The 12010-nt window shown below is 41.9% G+C and overlaps 1 protein-coding gene across 1 annotated transcript in view; it reads right to left on the reverse strand.

Moving 5' to 3' along the window:
- Window positions 1–6549, reverse strand: part of LOC104627116 (CMP-N-acetylneuraminate-beta-1,4-galactoside alpha-2,3-sialyltransferase-like) — a 102775-nt gene extending 96226 nt beyond the window's left edge. The window contains exons 1-2 of the mRNA XM_010295223.1: window positions 6409–6549; window positions 5909–6040 (exon numbers count right to left, since the gene is read on the reverse strand). Coding sequence (XP_010293525.1) covers window positions 5909–6040; window positions 6409–6549 — 273 coding nt within the window. The remainder of the gene's footprint in view (window positions 1–5908; window positions 6041–6408) is intronic.
- Window positions 6550–12010: the final 5461 nt, after the last annotated feature.

Raw genomic sequence — 12010 nt, forward strand, 5'->3', positions numbered from 1 at the left:
GGCCAATTTGCTTTGCCAGTTGTCTGCAAATGAAAGACAACAAAGAGCGAGCTTCTCTTCCCTCCTCATGAGCACAATTCAGAGCATCTGTAAATGAAAATCGTAAGAAGAAATAGCAAAGGCAGAAAAAGATTTGAGTTTAGAAGTTTCCCATGAGGCTGATCCTTAACATTTATAGCCTCTATTATATTAGTACCACGGTCACTTTACAATGATTTCCATCATCGTTGTGCATTTCTGTTATTCATTAATAAAATGTGGTTTTACTCTTCTGCAAAGCACAGAGTTGTCCTTGAGGATGGTCACAATGTATTAGATAGACTCCACCTCCCTCCAATTAATGACCACAACTGAGAAATATAACATAAAAACCGACGGATGCTCTAACCTACCTTGAGGTCAGAGACCTTACAGCACATCCACATTATGTAACACAATGTTGTGCAAGGACCTGAAGCTACTGCCAAGACAACCTGGCACGCAGGCACAGCAGCATGCTACGCTGAGGTAAGAGCTTGGTCCCAAAAGCAGTAGAGCCATGTCAGAGAGAATAAAGCTACCCATGAGGCCTACGAGCTCTGGCACAAGTGCCACAGATGAGCTGCTCCTCCTTCCAAAGGACAGTTAATCTCCACCATTTCATGCCTAGTGTATGCGCTATATAACATGCGCCTCAGACTTACCACATTCAAAGTCGCAGGGTAGATTGTGGCAACATCTGGCAGAGGAGGAGTATGCAATTCAAATCGAGTTTATTTTCCTTCTGCCAGACAGATGAGCTCTCTTCTGCCTCATCTTGTTTTTCTCCCTAGTCTCAGGTACCCAGATACAAGGATTAAATAATTCTGGATATTTTACAGGAAAGTATCATCTAATAATGTATCTCTGCAATTAAATCCACTACAGGCTTGCAAACAGCTTGTATGAGCTGTCAGAATGTTCCCAGATTTGCTTGGAAAGACAAAAAGATTTTACATTTAACTCAGCTAACAGTTAAGTGGTTGGCAGTAACTGTCCGCAGAGTCCTGCTGAGGCCAATAAGCCCGAATTTAATAGAGTGGAAAAGAGAGTTAGTGAAAGGAAGCAGATCTGGTCGCTGAAAATATGACAAATGAGGAGGATGAAGTTAACAGCAGTTTTACAGAGACTAAAAGGAGCAATACAAGTGTAAACAAGAGGAGAAAGCAGCACATTACTGTAATAATACTAAAAAGAGAAAGTCCCAGCTCAGGGCTCAGCTATGTGAAGAGGAGGCAGCTTGATTATTTTTTGTACATCAAGTTTGGAGCAGAATCCCATGGGTTATGCCTCTACATGGGTATACTATTTGGGTTACATTTAGCAATCGAGTCTTGTTATTTAGCAACACAGATGCAGGACTTGCTGATTCATACAAGCCAACCCAGAACACAAAGTGTTTGGGTTCTCTTTTCCTGTTAAAGTCTTTGTTATTTACTGCCTGCAAGATTGCAGTGAAGTTCCAGCCAAAACTCATTTCTGCTGTTTCCAATGTACATTCCAAACACAAAAAACATGGCACCACATCAAATGTTAAAGTAAGATCATTATCATCCAGCTGCCAAACAGTTCCTACAGGTTCAGAGGCAGAAAGTAACAGAAATCACGAACAGCGGTTCACTAGAATGAGCTGACAAGTGTTTTCACACTTGTACCATCACGCTATAGTTTCACAGTATAGTGGGAGACAGGGTGGTCTACAGGACAAATAGAAGCTTTTACCAGGGAAGGAAAAGGACAGATAAGGCAGTGGCTCGTAACCCCGGCACTACCCAGCGGACAGCACGCAGGACTGCCGAACAGGCAGAAAGACTCGACACAGAAAGGGCAGAATAATCTTTTGCCAGCAAAAGAAATCCAGTAGCCTCCAGGAATGTTACTCACAACGTTAATCACAGCAGAGCCTGAGGACCAAAGCTGAGGTCCTATTGTCCTATGCAGCATAAAACCACTGACCAGCCTATGCAAAAACGTCTGTCATTCATTTAGACAGATGAGGGAAAAGCAACAGAAATCTCACACACAGAGGGAACTACACAATGGCAGTAGTTATATTAGCTCCGAATTTGAGAAACAGGTTTAGGTCAGAACAACATGACACAGTATGAAGAAACTAAGGTAATACTACAAGGATAATTTTAATGAAATACTGTAATTTAAGAAAACCTGGAAAGTTCTAAGGCAGCTGTAGGCAATAAAGCCAGAAAGGCCTTAGAATACAGATGTAAATGAGTCAGTTCAGTAATTTGGCAAATTTAAGGAAGTTCAGACTGAAAAGCTGAAAAGAATTCCACAGTCCAACCACCTTCAGGATTTGTTTGAATTTCTTGTATCTATTTAGCTGCTGCAGCTCTTTAAACTTTCCTAAACCCAAGGTGACCTTTTTAAAAAAAAAAAAGAAAAAACCTGAAAAATTTGCCAGCACATACAAACATATTCTAAAACATGCTGTCCGGAACAAACAGTCTTCAGAACAGGGCACCAAATAGTCTCTATAATAAACCACGAGCAATTAGTCTGCTGGAAAACAAATTAGCTCATTTCATTTCAGCACAGTAAAGGTGGCTGTCATGCTCCAGGGGTGATGTGAACCGTGGGGTCTTTTCCTGAGCGACCCTTACTGGAAGCCCACCAGTTTGTACCCGGCAGAGGGAACCGTGAGAGCTTCCAGGGCCTGGGAGGCAAATCACCAAAGTACTCTCTCCCTAGCCCTCGTGCTCCCTTAAAGTGCCCCAGAGAGCCAGAACCCTCTGGACCACCAGTACACTTATCTGCTGCCTCCAAGTCTGCCCGTTCCATCCCATTCCTCCTTGCTTCCTAAAACTAGAGAATTTGATATCAAATTTCACAGATTTACAAGTCAGGTTTTTAGATACAAAGGAAGAAATATAGAATGTACACGTGAATAAACAAACATAAACCCTAAATCTAATCTATGCCTCATGACATAATCCTCTCCTGGCTCTTTTCACCACCACTCCGCTAAAATGCCTGTACTCAAATTTAAACGTCCGTGCCACATACCCACGATTCAGTTACTTCACCTTCTAACACACTTAGTCCTGCCATCTTCAACTTCTAGGGATTTCAAGACTGGAAGTGACTTTCAGCTTTTTTAGGCCCTCTTACATTGTTTTCGACCTAAGGTTAGGGTAGGCACATGGTTATCTAGAACAAGCTGTTTCAAAATGGGATAGCTGGAGATCCAAAACTCACCAAAAAGTTGAGAGACTCATCTCAAGTTCTTATCTGTACCATTACAGTGCTTTGGGAAGTCTACAGACAGCTAAGCTCAGCTAGGAAGCCGTACCACTAGGACGTATGCACATTAAACACACTTCCTGATACAGGATTTACAAAGTGCTGTAGAAGACTTAAAAATGCTGTTACTAAAAAGGTTACTATTTTATTTATAAAAAAAGTAAACAGAGATGTAGCCCAAGAGGACTAAAGGAGGGCCACATCCTACACAATCTGTGCACTCCATCCACACAGAAAGGCAGAGGGAGCCAAGGAGGAGAGCTCCGAGGACAAACAGCGGAGAAGGGAGGAAGTGATCCTCTTGCACGAGAGAGAAACCAGCCCAGGGCTGCGGCATGGAGAAAACCCTGGAAGGTGGAGACAGGGAACAAGCGTCTTCTTCCCTAAGACTGCTGAAAAAAGCAGCCTTATGGAGTCAGAGGATTGTAGAGTTGACACTCGGCTTCTGCAGTCAAGACACGCCTCTAAAATCTTCTAGCAGCTGATGAAATTAAGAGATAGATGCCAGGTATATTCAGAAGTTTGCATTTGGTTAATTTTATGCTTTTATAGATATTTCCAAACTACTGATCAAGAATTTAAACTGTGATTTGCTAGAGAAATTGAGAGGGTTTTTTTAGTTTTGTTCACTGGTTTGACACGCAGAAGGTGCATTGTAATTTACAAAAAACTGCAAAACTGAAACAAAATGTAGCAGAGAAACCCTCTCTACATCTGCAAACTGGGACAAGCTTGGAAACGTCCACTCTTGCGTGTCTAACTTTTTAGACAGGCTGACATGTCAGGTCTTAAGTATTAGGAAGAAAACTCAGTACCAGCTGAAAGCCAGTGCCACGCTAAAAATATAACTTGCAGAAGGGAGAGATTCCTACAGCTCTAGAAAAACCCTAAGTGCCTCGGTACTTAACACTGACTTTTTCACTTAATTTTTTACTCCTTAACAGCCACAGAGGGGTCATTGCAAACAAGCTGTTAAGGGCTCTTCCTAGGCCAGATGTCTTCGATACTTATGGGTCATCTCCCCTACCAAGGCAGAAGGTCTCGCCAGTGATGGCTGCTTCACACTCTCCAGATACTGGCAACTCATTACTCAGTTTATCAACTGCCGGCAACAATGCCTTGTGCACTTCCAGACAGGCCAGGCAACTTTGTTAATTAAAGTTAGATCTAGTAATAAATTATTTTGTCTGTGGGAACCTTTTCCTCTTCCATTTCCTCTCATGCTTCTCACCTCTCCTCTGCCTTTTATTGGCGTTCTCGCATCTTCAGAGAGCACAATTTCTTTAGATTAGCTAAAGACAGGATTATCTCAGAATAAACTGCCCTCCTGGTATCACTTTATTTGAATTACTGGATCTTCTAACTGTTTATCATAAAACAACATTCAAATATTTTGAGATCTTAACTGAATAAAGACAGTGCTGTCAGTGAAAATATTTACAGTAGCTTCACTAATTGAGACTGATTTCAGCTTCCTGGATCTCATTATGGTAGGCTGGGCACTGCTGTGAAAGGGAAACAAATAGAAGATGAATAAAAACAAACATGTAGAAACACAAACAACTGCTTAGAGTGACATTAATGATTACAAAAAAAACCACCCTGTCAAAAACATCCTTCTGACTGGCATCTGTCAAAACACCTCAGCAGTTCATCATCGCACAGCCACTGTTCAGACGGAGAAAGAACGTGCAACAGCCAGCACTGCAAATCTCACACAGCTCTGAATTTCTAGGTGAATTATTCTGTATCTAGAGCACTCCAGACATGGCTTATTTCACAGGATTTCTCTTCTCTTCCTCCTGGATGGCCTGGAACCATCACTGTTCCCTCCTCCTCAGAGGATGCAATGTCTGGCAGCTAATTATGCAGAATGAAGTGCTGCTTCCCCTGTGTGTTTTCTGTCCAACAACCCACAAGAGAGAGTAAAACACTGGAAACCAAGTCCTATTAATACAAAGAGAAAAAAACACCCAAACTATTAGCCCTATATCCTCTCATCTCCTGTCTGGACATGGTTTAGGTGTCCCCCAGTTACAGCAAATCCTAATAATGCCTAATAATAACCAAAGCATGAAGAATCTGCTTCTCAGAGAGGAGACAGAGGAGATTGGCACTTCAAACCCACACCCCCCATGAGCAGCAGGTGCCAGACCTGGGAGGACTGAAACAGAACAATTCCTCCTTTCCTCTTAGAAAATGAGAGACAACTACTTTCCTGCTAAAATACCTTCCTTACTGAGCACAGGTGGAAAATTTTTCCTGGCTAAGCAGGACAGTTCTGCCAGGACACCATGGCAGAGCAAGGCCAACTACTTCTTTACAGATGTGCCTACTCAGCCAAGTTTCTTCACCCTTGACAGATGAGGAAACCCCTATGTGAAATGAGCAGTCACAGAGCAGAAGTAAACAAACCTAGCCTTTATAAACTGTTCGGTATCCTGTTGTTCCATAAATAGTTGTTATTACCCAGGAGATTAGATCTGTTCAAAGGAGAAGAAATGCCTGGTACATGTGCTGACTAAAATCCCCAAGAAAGGAGAAAAAAAAACAAACCCAAAACAACAGAGAAAGTTTGCGGTTTTCTTATTTCAGTTTTCTTTGCCTAAACCAGGACCTGTAATCATACTTTGTCTCCTTCGAATTCTGGGCGTCCTTTCTCAACCACTCCAAGAGCAGCAGGAACAAGTCCAGCAACGACAGACTGTGTGGTGGCCTGTTTAATCAGAGCCTTGGGACCAGCATCTTCCTCTGCAGATGCCTAAACTCCACAGAAACTGTTTAAGAAACAAATCAAAAGCAAAAAGAGCTGGCCGCCACTGGCTCTAAGGAGTTGCCTGTTTTGCCACAGGAGGCAAAGATTGCCTACATTAAGATTACCTGGAGCTGTATACCGTAGCTTTAAATACCTACCCATCCATCAGGTTACACATTCACAAATGAATTCTTAAAATATAAACAAAACCTGCAAATATAAACAAAATATAAACAATATATTTTATATATAAATTATAAACAAAACAGCAAAAATGCTGTGCTACTTATCCCTAATTCACTGCCTGATGAAGCATCTGGTGTGGCTTTGAACATCCCTGAGACCATTCCAAAGTTGGTGTTTTCTTTCCAAACCGGAGCCAGAGACTCTCCCACCACAACAGCGGCTGGCCTACGGACTTGCTCATGCTGCAGGTTTGGGGCCAGCAGCGCCCGGCCAGCCCAGGACAGCACATCACAGACCCCAGTGATGGCTGCAGGGACAGGGAAAGCCATCGTGTCCCGAACAGCTTTCTCCTGTTTGTAATTTTTAGGTGGCTTAACACTATTGCACCTTTCCTGAAGCATTCATGGGTACCATTTCTATTTGGAACAGCTCATCCATGGGCCAGTCTTTGCTCTCAGTGTAAAGCTGCTGTAATAAAAAAGAAAATCCAAATCCAGAAACGAACACTTCTGGTCGCTAATACCTTCCGTTAAAGACAGCAGAGATTCCGTAACAGAGACAGGCCCAAAGTAAAAGCAGATGCACACATAGTTTTTTATTTAGGAGGGCAATAGGTAAACCATTGTGGTTTTGTGCATAGGCATATTTATACGTTCTTCTGGTTTCAGGTTCTTTGAGAGCCCACAGAAGGTCACATATATTTTGATCTGTTTCATGTCTAGATAAATTAATTCATTTCTCAGAAACCTCTTTACCACACTGACATCACTTTCAGCAATCCAATTCTACATCTATTCCTAGGTATGCCCCAGTGTAAACAAGAACCTAGGCTGGCACAGCTGATAAACAGATTAGAAACATACTAAAGTTAGTGTGACACAAATATAAATTTAGAAAGGGGAAACCATGTAAACCTCTAAAATATGCCCCCCCTCCTTTTCCATGAACAGTACAAGACGTTATTTGAAATGTACACAATTCTGAAGCTTACATCAGTTATTTAAGCTGGAAGAATAACAAATTAGCATGGCAGATGCAATGATTTTCAGGAAACTCAGTGAAACACTTCTCTGAAGAGAGTTAAACACAGTTTTTCTCATTTACAAGCTGGACACTGGAGTAAGCGACAGCCCTGACACACACACAGAAAGTTCCTGTGCGAGTAAATCAATGACTCGGAGTGCTTCAGGAGAGAAAACAATGTGATTGTTCTTAAAGGTATGGCATGTTACATAAAAAGAAAACAACCTTGTTCAGAAATTTCGCAAAATAGAAGCAGAATTAAAAAACATAGTGAGTAACACTAGTGAAATACGTCATCCCATTGCAGTCAGCCTCACTGCAGTATGTGGTAACACACTTGGCCTTGGTTTCCAGCATTACAAGTCATTTGGGTTGGGTTGAACCAGTGAGAAAGAGTCCTTGGGAAACTACAGGAACTTCAGCAAGCTATTGTGATTCCTGACACTATTACAACAAGTCACAGCATTGCTTCTATAGTATTTAGTAATTAATTTATGGATTTTATTCTGCTGCATAGTTAGCTCAGAATTATAGTAAAAGGTACCAAGAAAATAATTGCCAAGGAGCCTATGCTGTTCACACTGCAGTGGAGTCAGAGCTTCTACAATATTATCTGAACAACATTCTCAAGTGACTTTTCATGTTCCTACAAAGAGAATTTTTAATCTTTCCAGTTTTTACCTTAATTTGCCTAATGTAGAGTTGGAGGGTTCCCCAGACTGCTTCTAATTTGGCCTAATAATCTTGCATAAATTATCAAACTTGCTTTTCATCCATATCCGTAGCCAAAGTACATTGGCTCAGTGACAGCATTTGCATGCACTGACACTTCTGAAACATTTCAATAATAGAACAAAGTGTGACAGTAAGAGAGGAGGAGGGAAAGGTAGAAGAGGAAAATAAATTGACTTTAAATCAACCCAAAGATAGGAACCTCGATGAAAACCACCAGTAGGTAGTTCAGAAGGAACAATTATCCACTCTTGAACACAATCCAAAAAACTCCAAGGGAAGCTGCACACTTTTCTTCAGCAAGGGGAAATCACTGGTGACATACAGAGCCTCAGAGGCACCAGGGATCTTCTTGGGGCTCTGTGGGGATGATGGGCTGGACTAATAAAGATGAGCCTTCAGAGGGTCAAAGGCAGAGTTTTAATAAAAAGAGAGATTCCCCTAAGAAAGTGCTTTTGGGTATGTGAGGAAAAAGAAAAGAAGGTAAGACACGCATATCAAAAGCACAGTGATATTACATACACAGCTTAACTTTCATGCTCACTGATATTTTTCATGCATTTCACTTCATACTCAGGGGTATTTTCATCCACTCAAATGCATTTAGATCTTCAAGCAATCTTTGCTGCAAGGTTTTTCCTGAAAGTTAAACATTCTTATTGGTACAGCTTTAAAAGCAGATGGGCCACAGCAACAGAGCCTGAATACACATGCACAATAAAATATGCTTATTTGGTGGCACTCATGAAGTTTATTGTTTCTACTACAATCATACATGCTCACGCAAATATGGTTACTTATTTGTATGTTTGCAAAGTTGTCCCTTTTTCTGGATAAAGTTCACAACTTAGAAATAACTGTAGTGTTCTGGAAAACAAAAAAAAACCCCACAAACAAATCCCCCCCGTCCTATTCCCACTCCAGCATAAGATGCAGTGTACTCATACTGAAGCGAGAGCGCATATGCTCTGTACCTTTTTGGAAGCCAGAAAGGCACACACTCAGTAAGGTCCATGTGCCCATCTTCCAGCTTTCATCTCACAGTCTCACGTAATTCAGAAGTCACAAAAAGGAATCTGAAGACAAAACTTCTCAGGCACAAAGCCCACACATCACATAGATTCACCTTTTTCTTTTTAAGGAAAAAAACCAAAAAACCTCTTCAGAGAGGTTAACCGTGAAAGATTTCAGCTCCAAAAATGGATCTGATGTAGAAACTGCTGTCATGATCAGCCCATGGGAATTGCATGTACTACTTTGCACATTTTTTAAGACAAAAAGAGCAGAAAGAACAACCTGCATGAACTAAAACCAGATACCTAATTCCTGACCAGTAGTTCCCCATACACCTGTCCTGGTGCCTAGGCTGGCTTACGGAGTTTTTGCAGTCCCATCACCTTAGCTCTTCATTCCCAGCTGCACCCTTGGCGGGGTCCGTATAATGATTTTGTAATTTCATAAACTGGATCAGTGAAGTGATCTGGATTAAAAATAATCTTGCAAAAAACAAGTACATGGATGGGGGAGGGAAAACTCATGTTTGGACATAAGGATTATTTTATTTATCCAGTTTATTGCACTGTCTGCAGGCAGCTATGCTAGCTCAGGTCATGCAGCGGCACAAGGGGCAGCATGAACGCTTTTAAGTTAAGTGCCATGTAGAAAAGGGGATGCAGACACAGAACCTGAGCCTTTTTTTTCTTTTTTTTAATCTACTCTTGCATTATGCCACATCTACTTCAACTTGACTGCAGCAGCATGCCCATCTTCAGAGGCTGCCAGAAGTGAAGAAAGGAGCTTCTGCCATTGAAGTTTGTTTCAATGAAGTGTGAGCTCCAGCTGGTTAATTGGTGCTAGGAATTTTAGAGCTAGCAGTGAAGTTCTGCGTACACAGTTTCATCTGCTCATCTCTGAAATTATGTTCCCAATCATTGCTCTTTCTAAAAAAAAAAAAAAAAAAGAATGCTGGGAATCTGTCATGGAGAAATTAGTTATTTGACCACGCTCTTTAAACATAGCTTTGGTTACCACCACTTTGGTACCAGAGGTTTGCAACACTCTGAACGTGAGTTATCAAATTTTGCCTCTTAATCCCAGCTTCCTCCTGCAGACATGGTAGGTGGAAGGGACTGAAGCAGCAAAGGGCAATCCAATTGCCCCAGTTATAAATAGCAACAACAGCTCAGACAGCAATCCCAGTTTGAATGGTAAAAGCAATTGTCTCCTAACAGACTGTGCTGTACGTTCACTAAAGCACAGCCAGCTGTGACAAAATATTTTGTGGGATTACATACTTTCCACCTTTAGGCAGAAGTATGAGTGATTTAAGGCTCCCAAATGAGCACATGGCAATAAAAAACACACACAGTAATTATCAGAGGAACATAAAATGAGACCTGTTGTATACTCTGACCCAATTCTGTCATCCAAATTTGACATTAATACATATTTTTAAAAATCATCCTCTGTAAGTGCCTTCAAATGGTATATAATACCCAACACGCTAACTGCAGAGGTGAAAAAGTGAGAAAATTTTCACTCCAGAACCAAAATATAAGGGAGAAAAAAAGCACTACTTCATAAAAATCACAAGGAAAGAAAAGTAGAGCAGTGCAAAATCCTCCCTTTACCAGCAGCGACAGCGCATCAGCAGCTGACCGCATCCGCAGATACGTTACTGGAAAAGCCACGGGGCTCTGGCTGGGGAGGTGCTGCCCAGACACCAGAAGCGATGTGAGGAGCGTGCATGTTTTGGCTCGCATGTTTGTGTAGCCTGGGTTTTACAAAACACAGAGTAAGGAGGTGACGGGAGGTAAACATAAGCAGCGGCATGCTCTGATGCCCCAGGCACGAGCCAGGCACTGAACACCTTGGAACCTGGAAAATGAAAAGCATTGACCGCTTAACCGACCAGGGCGCCGTCAATTCCTCTTTCATCCCTCCTTTCCCCTCCTGCGAGTCCTGAAATCCTTAAGACAGAGTTAACCAGGGAACTGAGGGAAGCTAATGATGTTCAGCACTGCCCAGGAGAAAATACACCTGCATCAACTTGTCCCTGCAAATCCAAAGCTCACTAATGCAACAAGTATTTCCTTCGTCTTTGCTGCGGGGACAGGTAGAATAAGCAAGATACAGATCTGAGAGGAGTTGTGAGCACTCCATGTCAGAGCTCCAGCACCTCCCAGCACCCTTTTGGGCACTGGCGCATACACATTTCCTCACCGAGCTGTGATTACAGCTACAGTCACCGGGACACCAAATCTAACGTTGAGCTATGAAACAGTCTCCGCCACCATCGCACACTATTCCTGAATGCACAAGAACAGAGCAGCAGACTTAAAGAAGGGACAAGGCTTTGAGTACACTCTGTTCCTAGAGCAGGAGTTACCTCATTTTGAGGGAAAGTGGAAAGTCTCTCTCACAGCAGCATCATCACACAGACTTCAGTGGGAGCCTCTAGAAGTGTCCACTCTTTCTCTTTCCTTGGACGAAAGCCACTTCAGATTAACAAAATTTGTCCAAATTAACAAAACAAGCACTACAGTGTATTTCAAAATGAGATGTACATTATACATATAGTTAGCAGACAAAAAACCCTTACTATCAGTAACTAGTTCAGCATATATACAATTTTATATGTCTTAAAAAATTAAGAGATACTACCCACTGTACCTGAAGAGACTGCAAAATATGCAGCAGATGGATTACGCTACAGTCAGGGAATAATTTCCAATTCCCAAAGCAATCCTCAGTGGCAAACTAATTATCCAGCCTATTTCTTCAGTGAGCTCTCACGAACCATGTGAGGCTGCCATCCTTTGGCTTCCTCCGCTCTCCTTAAATAGTTAATCACAAAAGAAGCAGCCATCACCTGCGCTGACAGTCTCTCAGCACGGAGCTCAGGCCCTGTCACTTCAGGACAAGCCCACGCTGGGGATGGCAGTAATTCATGAGGCACCGAGACAGCCAAACATGAATAAAGTCAGTTCTAAGCAGAGGGTTAAAAATTCTCTTTTTAAAATATTTTTTTCTGAA

This window comes from Phaethon lepturus, unplaced genomic scaffold, assembly GCF_000687285.1.
Source record: "Phaethon lepturus isolate BGI_N335 unplaced genomic scaffold, ASM68728v1 scaffold11179, whole genome shotgun sequence".
Taxonomy (NCBI): domain Eukaryota; kingdom Metazoa; phylum Chordata; class Aves; order Phaethontiformes; family Phaethontidae; genus Phaethon; species Phaethon lepturus.